The sequence below is a fragment of the Musca domestica genome, unplaced genomic scaffold (genome assembly GCF_030504385.1).
Source record: "Musca domestica strain aabys unplaced genomic scaffold, Musca_domestica.polishedcontigs.V.1.1 130, whole genome shotgun sequence".
In the NCBI taxonomy this organism is placed as follows: domain Eukaryota; kingdom Metazoa; phylum Arthropoda; class Insecta; order Diptera; family Muscidae; genus Musca; species Musca domestica.
The window spans coordinates 328,054-337,686 of NW_026712173.1; the positions used below are offsets into that span (position 1 = coordinate 328,054).

The 9,633-nt window shown below is 33.0% G+C and overlaps 1 protein-coding gene across 4 annotated transcripts in view; it reads right to left on the reverse strand.

Annotated features, from left to right (window-relative positions):
* Positions 1 to 5,873, reverse strand: part of LOC101896993 (phosphoribosyl pyrophosphate synthase-associated protein 2) — a 29,114-nt gene extending 23,241 nt beyond the window's left edge. Inside the window, exon 1 of one of the 4 annotated variants that reach the window (XM_011293993.3) lies at positions 5,706 to 5,873. Coding sequence is in view for 2 of the 4 variants with exons in the window: in XM_005182918.4 (XP_005182975.1) it covers positions 5,071 to 5,090 (20 nt within the window). In the remaining 2 variants the exon portion in view is untranslated. Of the gene's footprint in view, positions 1 to 5,070; positions 5,302 to 5,689 lie in introns of those variants that run through there. The other 3 variants (XM_011293994.3, XM_005182918.4, XM_059118765.1) reach the window with 3 other exon arrangements.
* Positions 5,874 to 9,633: the final 3,760 nt, after the last annotated feature.

Sequence of the window (9,633 nt, forward strand, 5' to 3'; positions counted from 1 at the left end):
AGATCCGCTACGTGAACAGAGTAGCTCTAAAAAGTCTTCTGACAGTAGAATGATTTTCTAGTACAAAAAAATCCTCAATAGAAATCCGGTGTCTGTATATGTCCTTCTCGTGTGTTTTTTTAACAGTAATATAAATACCACCTGAATCTGAATTTGGCCTTGATACGCAAGGTTTTAAAATGGATCGTGTGGACCCGCGCTACTGAAGTCTGACAAAGAAGCCAGCAAAGGGGAATGTTACAGGCCAATTTCGCTCTTGCTGCCAGTAGCAAGGATTCTTTAGGTGTTACTCCTCTAGTATTGCACGCCGTTGATTCAATGACTCAACCGGAACAAACCGTGCCACAGAACAGTAATAGTGACTTCTGACTTATCAAAGGCCTCCCGCAGAAACGTTGTACGCCAGTCGGACATAGAATTCCGGAACAATAAGTTTAAGCCTCGTAGCATGAAACAGTAAGTTTCCAAATGTGGGATGATAACTCGCGAAGCTTGTTGCCTTTTTAACTGCAGGGGATACGAAAATATCTGACCAATCAACGGCCACACTATTTACCACATGGACTGCGGAGATGAGAACACATCTGAATATGCAAGACGAGGGGCACATAATTCCGACCACTAACTACCCCAAAATCCTTGGGGTTACAATCGATAGCACGTTGAAGTCGACTGCGCAAGCCACAGCTATCTACAACGAATTGAAAAGTAGGAACCAGGTCCTCGTGTCCTGACGGCAGCATTTGGGGCGCAAATAAGGAACATTATCGACCTCTTTTACCGCGATAGGTCTTGTTGTCTGTGGTCAACAATGCGGCTCCACTGTGGTCTTTGAATACGATTGCAACGCAATGGAAAATATTCAGAGCCGCCAGAATGCCGCCCAGTGGACCATTTACATATGGGGACGAAGGTTCTTGCCTTACGTCAACATAATCATATGCTTTCGTTGCAGTACCTGTTTGGGCCGACGGAACTCCCCCTCCTAGACGTGTCAGGAAGGACCTGCATCATCTAGAGAGAGATCTTCAACGATACAAAAGAGAGTCTATCGATTAGGAAGCCTAATTATATTACTGTTACCACCACAACAACAAGTAATATCATTTTTTTACAGACACTATTTAGAGATTAGTTAGTATTACAAAACACAACAATGAAGACGGAGTGGCTTTTATATTCATATTAACTATTGTGTTCCTTTTAAATAAGAGAGGCAGAATAGAATCTGGCTAAGAATAACTGATGGTTTTGTGTTAGAGAATAAATAGAGTAGCCACTCTATTAAGAAGCCATAGCCCTTATATTACAGTCACCTCCGATGATTCCTACCTCAAGTCTTTGTTCAGGTTTCTCTACGCAGCTGAGCGACCTTGTTTTCTTCCCGGAGAGTGTATACCAAATTTCGGGACATTACATTTCCTTTCATCTAGCGTACGTACACCAACATATGAGTAGTTTATTCATAATTTCTATCAAATGTTTAATTTATGGTTTCTCTTACAAAAAGCAACAGGAATATATTTCTAATTAGAATCAGTTATCCCCTAATTATGAATCGCCGGAGCTTTAATGCTGTCACGAAATTATTTTAGCGAAAATAAACATTTGCGAATGTGAACTATTTGAGTGTGCATAATTTGAAACAATTAATAATGCTAGACAGATACAAGAAGCAAGTATAGCTAAATGTAGACAATTAATATTTGTAGCAATTAGTTTTTAGAAATTCTTTAGATATTTTCAAAGATCATCAAAGAAATTAAATAACCTTAACAACAAACTCATAGTATTCGAATTCTTCGAAGTTTTTCTTATATTTCCATTTGTGTGTCACCCGCTGGCCGTCCAAAGGGTAAAAAATACTAACAAGAAATATTGCTTAATATAAAAAAGGCCGAGAAATTCTATTTTCCCATCATTCAAGTAAACACAAATTGGCTATATGCCAGTCGTATGTCTGCGATGGTATTATGTGTCTGCCTATCAACCAGTCGACGAAAAAGGGAAGCTTAAGAAAAAAACGTATCAATGAACTTTTTAACAATAAATTTCATAAAAAGTTTACCGCATGTGTAGTTTTGTTTCTTTTTAATTTGGTGGGCATGTGATACTACAATGGATTTGTTGTTGTTATATTTTCTAGTTTGCGGCTACTGTCTGTTTGACTTCTCATAAAAATCAAATATATTTTGATATGTCTTGTTGCCTTCCTCTTCTCGTTAAACCTACATTTTACACCGTATTTATTTACAAAATTTATCAAAATGTGTTATATTTAACGAAGTTATTTGTGCTATCTTATCTTATAGGTTTGCTAATTACTCAAGATAAATTCAATTAATTATATATATTTAAAAATGAATATTGAGTAGATAGTTGATAGATAATTTGCAACAATTATAGGATTGTATCAAATTTTAAAACAGTTAGGGACCATTAACAGAATGTATTTTGTTGCTAAAAGAATGTGGAATAAAAAAGGTCACGAAGGAAATACATCAATTATTTCGATGTCATAGATTCATTAAACATTTTCTATCTGCCTGGGTTCATTAGAGCGAGGAAGATAATGGAATATATATTAGACTTCATTTTGTCTGTGAAATTACAGTAAGAAAATCTGTATATTACGAACAAGAGTCTTGAACTTTGCAGCAGCACAAATAAAAGAGCCGTGTTTTCAATTTATTATTTTCGCAAACTTTTTCAATTCATAAATTAAGGAACAAAGCAATTTTCTCTTTGTATAATACGGTTTTTTTCGAACATATAAACGAATCCAATACATATCGGGATTACTTCCCAACAACAATAAAAATATTATGTTTATAAATAAATACGTACATATATAATGCGTATAAAATGATGTTGATAAGAACGACAATACTACACAACATTCACCCAAGAATATTCTTTAATTTAATTCAATGAAGCGTTAAATTTATGAAATCGAAAGTAGACTACAGTGCCCACATACAGACAACAGCGATGCAAATGGGATTTCATTTTCTTTTGAGTTCAGAATGGGGTCATATTGAATACAAATTTTAAGCTATACATGAAATAAATATTACTTTATTTCAGGTACTAAAAAATATTAAAAACCCAGTAAACAGATTTTGTCATTAACGTGGTCCATATAAGAAATTTTCTTTTGTGGGTCGTTAATCATATCAAATTGAAATTATAAATACTTTTACATGGAGAAGGTTATTTGAAGCCAACGTCCGTATACAAAAAAGGGTTTATACCTGGTTCTACTAAATCAAAATAAACAATATGAAAGTTTATGAAAATATCTATCCAACGGGTTAATACAGTACAAAATGGAGTTAAACAGCTATGTACCCGATTTTTTAACCAAATTATCTGGTTCTTACAAAATGGTATCAAATCCATGTCCAACATGCTTTACGCTATACCAAGTTTTTCTAAAGTAGACCTCGGCCGCGTCCTCATAGTACAATAAGGCGTAAAATAGTCAATAAGCTTCCGAACGAAATGAAGCAGATTGATAAAATTTTACTCAAAAGTGTATTATGTCTGCAGGACTTTTGGTATTGAAAATGGTCTACGTCTTTGTACACCCTCCATACAACAGAACATCCCGATATCGTGTACTTTGATGATTTTAGCGTCATTATTCACCGGAATTGCTTTAAATTGGTATTTGAAGTTCGTAATGGACACTACAACATATGACAGAAAAATGTCTGTGTGGATGCACATTTTGACAAAATTTTTATGACAAAATTTGCCTGTGCAAATGTGAGGTACATTTGGTATTTTTAAGATTTTAACAGAATTTTTAACGGATTTTATTTTTTTGAGAATTGCTAAATGGTGGTGGTTCGACCAAATTCACAGCTTTTTTCTTGTTTTTCTTTTAAACAATATATACGAACACATAATTTGCAGCTTATGTGCCCAAACCTTAATTTCTGTAGCTTCAAAAAGTATGTCAACAAAAATAGCAGCAATTTGGAAATACAAGGAGCATACGTACTTTATGTTCCGCAAAATAGGTTCATTTTTAATGCTTTTCAAAAATTCTTGACCAAAAGTCAAGGTTTAGATGATAAACTATGGTTTGTGACAATAGTCACATAACTTTTGTTGGATAGTTGTATCATAAGCTTTCAAATGGTACTCATATTGTAATTTTAGACCTAATACGACCGGATAGGTGTTACCCTGTTTTTGTGTTCTTGAGTTTAACCATAATCAGGTTGATATATTTACCTGTTAGAAATTTCACGGCGAGTTCAAATTCAACATAAGCCTCTATCAGCCTAATTTTTTATTTGATTCGCGAGAGGTCCTTGAATAATTTTGAAAAAAAAATTTAGAACGAACTCAGCCTCTATAATCGCCATAAGCCAAAAAACGTAAATCCAAGCCAGCATCAATCGCCGGCTTCGGCAAACACATAAGGTAACGCAACAAAACGACTAAGAACTTGTTTATCTAAAACATATGTTAGTTATTTTCTAACTTGAATTTGGCTCCGATTAGAAAACAAACATACTAAATGCAATAACAAAACACGCACAAAAACACAAGCCGCGAAAACAAAAGCAAACCGAATAAATCAAAAAAACGAAAAGAAAGTAAAAAATTTTGAAAATAATTTACACTTCTCTGGAACAGTATTTGGAGTATAAGGAGGGCACTAAATGGGGAAAGAAAGACCAAAAAAGGGGATAGACAAAAAGAGACGAGACAAATATAAAAACATGTGGTGGGGGATATAATCAATAATAATTCAATTAACACTTATATGTAAAACAAAAAACATGTATACTATAACACCTTCTGTACATACAAATGAGAAATAAATTAGAATATTCGTACTTATTTCGGGAATTTTATATTTTCTCATTTGAAAGGAGGCCTTATAATACACACTACATGTACGCATTTTTGTCAATGTTTTAAGCATGTTGCAAGGCGGGGGGTCATCAAATGGGAAATTGGGTTGGTTACGTTCTAATGGAATTTTTACGCTGTACAAAGGATAGACAAGACCTACAAAGAAACAGGATAAAAGTACAACACAACATTTACTTGTTACGTTGCAGCAACATTTCTCTGAACGCTCTTTTTACAATTTCCAAATAAATCAATTTTTTTGTATTTTTAATCTTCACAGGTCACACACAAATGCTGGAATATTCCGCTTGTCTTTGTTCTTGTAGCACCAAATTTTCGCTCCGATTCACATGCACTGAATGCTTTAGACCAACTGCCAGATTATTTTCAATTTTGCCTTTATGAAAAACACTCTTCTCAATTCTCCGTTAATTTATTATCACCTTTTTTAATGCAAATATTTTTTTTGCAACAAAGGTGTATACACAACAAGAACATACACGCAGATAATAAAACAACACCAAAAAGAAGAGTACGGTTTTTATCTTATTGCACAGTAAAGACGGCGATGTCGTCCCCCACAGCGGCTATCAAACAAAACACACACATCATAGAATGGGCAAAATATGCTCAAAAACAGCGAAAACCAACAAAATGTCAAAAATGTGTAATTGTTGCTCTTTCATGGTTTGCCAATTATTATCCTTCTTCTTCGTTTCTTGTTTATCCGCTGTGCATTGTTTGTTTTTATTATTTTGACATTGTCACCACCACACCAGATGCAACGTTTTTTTTTTTTTTTTGTAAAAATTACCAGAAATTTGAATTACTTTTTACAATTTCCGTAGAGAGAAAGTGTGCCAATTGGTTTTTATATAACTCTTAATAGATCTTCTTTAAATTCGTGCAAAAAAAAACTTTGTTGTAATTTTTTTATTGCTATGCTACTAATCCGCCGCGTTCACGAGTTTTTTCTGTTTCGTTCGTTATACTCCACGTTAGGGATATGTAACTCGACTTTCGATTAATCGACTTTTGGTACTCAAAGTTCTGAAAGTCGTAGTCGACTATGGACTGTGGTGAAAACCGATTAATCGATTATTTGTAATCGATTGTGCGACTCAATGGTGGATAATTAAACATACAAATATCCTAAAAATAACTTTGTATTTTTTCGAGATCGGTTAAAATATGGATAAACCTCCCATATGATTGGAAGAAACTTAAATTGCGAGGCGCGCATTAATAATATTAACGAGATTAACCAGTGAATTGAAAGATTGAACACTTAGGATCATATTTTTGAGAGAACATCAAGGCATTTTATTCATCTTTCGCGTTATTTGACTAAATTTAGAAATGAACAAAAGTATCAAATAATAATTCTGACAGGAAGCGGGCATAGCCTCAGGGCTGTATTTCTGCAGTTTTACGAAGCTGTTCTACCTCCTTATTGTACCATGACCTAAAGTAAATATGCCTCTCTAACTGACTTAAGGGTGAAATACATAAAGCTCTTTTCTGGCTGGCTTAAGCCATCGGCTGGCTTCTTCGGAAATAAACAAAGGCCTACACTCCTTTGTTCTTTTCCAAAAAAGCCAGCCGATCGTTGAAATATGAACAATCCGATAAGCAAAGATAATACCACCTTTTTATATCTTTTAACATAAATTTTACAGAATATAATAAAATGTATTCAAAGAAAAAATGAATAACTTAAATCGTTTATTTTATTCACGTACTGACATTTCTTGGCGCTGAGCTTAGACTTCAACGTCGAGCTACTGTTAAAGAACGGCGTATAATTTCTGCACGACACAATCATAGCGCTGGCGTCAGAACATTACAGGTTTACCAAATAAAAAACACAAATTAATTTTTTTTCAATTGTCTATATTGAAAATGTTAAATTTTTAAATTTTGAACGCCCGACGTTTTTTTTTGTAACTCTCATATGAATACATGTGTTTAAATTGTGTGGTGAAAAACGTCGACTGAGTACGAATTTTACGTAACGAAAATTTAATAACGGCTGCACAGTCGGAAATTTTTTTAATGTCATTTTAAAATTATAAATTAAAATTCTTGGAATTACAGCACCCTTAAATTTCGACGGTCAGCACAAAAACAGACTTCTTGGTAAAATAGCTTACACGGCCGAAACTTATTGAAGAAGTTGCATTGTATTCCAATCCAAGCGTAAAATCTATCTCTATGATTTGATTTTATGATCTACAGATCAAAAGGCAAAGAAATATTCGTCCTATCAAAGTTGGATTTTATTAACATTGGAATTTTGTACGCCTTATGTATTTAGGTAATATTTGTATTTATATTGAAACTTTTTTTGTTCCAGAAATGCACGAATGTAAAACTTCTTACTACAATAACCGATTTTTCCTTTTTGTTTACATTTTTGGACACATAACTCTGACTCTTGTATTACGTACAAAAACAAATTTGTATGTGGTTGTTGTTACGATTGTTGTACAACAAAACTTCCTGTTACCTGTATTATTCTAACATGGGTACTGGGTATTAGGGTTTAACATTCAGATTTTTTTTCGAAAACTCGAAATTTAACTTGCCGAACTGAAAAAGAACGTACATGGTATTCAGCTAGCTGAATTCCAAATTTTTTTCGAAAACTCAAAATTCAACTTGCTGAATTGAAATGGAATGTACTGGGCATTAGGGTTTTACAATTAACCTTTTTAAATTTTGACATCTTATCGTATTCAGCTAGCTGAACTCCAATTTATTTTCGAAAACTCTAAATTCAACTTGCTGAATTGAAATAAAATGTACTGGGCATTAGGGGTTTACAATTAAAATTTTTACATTTTGACATCTTGTAGTATTCAGCTAGCTGAATTCCAAAATTTTTTCGAAAACTCAAAATTCAACTTGCTGCTAGGGTTTTACAATTAAAATTTTTAAAATTTCACATCTTGTTGTATTCAGCTAGCTGAATTCCAAAATTTTTTCAAAAACTCAAAATTCAACTTGCTGAATTGAAGTAGAATGTACTGGGCATTAGGGTTTAAAAATTAAAATTTTTAAATTTTGACATATTGTCGTATTCAGCTAGGTGAATTCCAAAATTTTTTCGAAAACTCAAAATTCAACATGCTGAATTGAAATAGAATGTACTGGGCACTAGGGCTTTACAATTAAAAATTTTTAAATTTTGACATCATGTTGTATTCAGCTAGCTGAATTTCAAAATTTTTTCGAAAACTCAAAATTCAACTTGCTGAATTGAAATGGAATGTACTGTGGAATAAGGTTTTACAATTAAAATGTTTAAATTTTGACATCTTGTAGTATTCAGCTAACTGAATTCCAAAATTTTTTCGAAAACTCAAAATTCAACTTGCTGAATTGAAATAGAATGTATTGAGCATTAGGGCTATGCAATTGCAATTTTTTAATGCCCTGATGTACAGGGCATTAGTCTTTTAGAATTAAAATTTGAAAAGATCAAAATATAAAAACAAAAAATAAAATATCTATCAAAAATTACTGAGAATTCCCAACTGGTTGAAGCTTCGCATATTTTAGCGAAAAATTACACATTGTAATATTATTATTAAACTTTAGAGGGGAAAAAGAGGATATTCTTTTTTGTTACCTCGCCCACAAAGGGAGAATATATAAAAGAATTATAACAAGCATATAATATGTAATCAGTCCCCGACTATACGCACAATTCGAAAGCCAGAAAACGTGCAAATCGTAATGATCAACATTTTAAATACTCATAAATCTCATTGAATTTGAAGGATTTATTTGAATTGATTAACACTTTAGTCATCATTATAAGTTGTTCTATCATACTCAGATTATGTTCAGTGATGGTCTTTTGTTGTTCTTCTCCCTTGCTATAAAATGGTCTAATTTGCAGAAATGCAAATGTTATATACTGCTGTACTACAGACACACATTTGTTCTAATCAAAAAAACTCTTTTTGACAATGAACTCTTAAGTGACCCCGTTGATGGTCAAAATGCATGTCATCAAAATCGTGTAGGTGTGCATAAAGCTTTCAGCGCAGACACTTCATGTATTCATTTTGCTTTCGATGTTGTGCTGTGCAGACAATGTGAATAATAGACAATGCATTTTTGGCGATTTTGGACTTGTGATTAAAATCACAATAATAAATAAAATAATCTGTATGACAGAGTGATACAAAAAAAGAAATTAATTCACTCATGAGAATTTATTACTTGAATTAAGACTGTCATCGGCAAACGATATTAAACTTTTTTTTAAGAATGGATAATTCTACTTATTAATTTTCTTTAATAACCCGACTGTTATATTTTTCACATTTAACTGCCCAAAGCGCTGCCAACGACCCGTAAACTTCCAACAACTCAAAACATTTTTGTTTTCTCAGTATCCAACATATTTATGCACCCATTCGCTTTAAAAAAAAACGTCTGATTTGCTTTATGCACCGTATGTATGCGTTTCACTAACACCACAAAACTGCATGTCATGCATTTTGACCGCAGCATTTTTATGAACCTTTTTTGGCCTGTTTGGCTTTTCTTCACCTAATTATTTTAGATTTCATTTCAACATCCTCTCCTTTTCTATTAGCATACATTTCTCTTATTATGTTTAACAAACCTTGAAAATGAGTGAAGGTCTCCTTCCCCTTCTCCAAAAAACCACACGCATACACACATGTATGCAATAATCACTTTAATCATGTTCCATCTTCATTGAGCTTTTTGACATTTAGT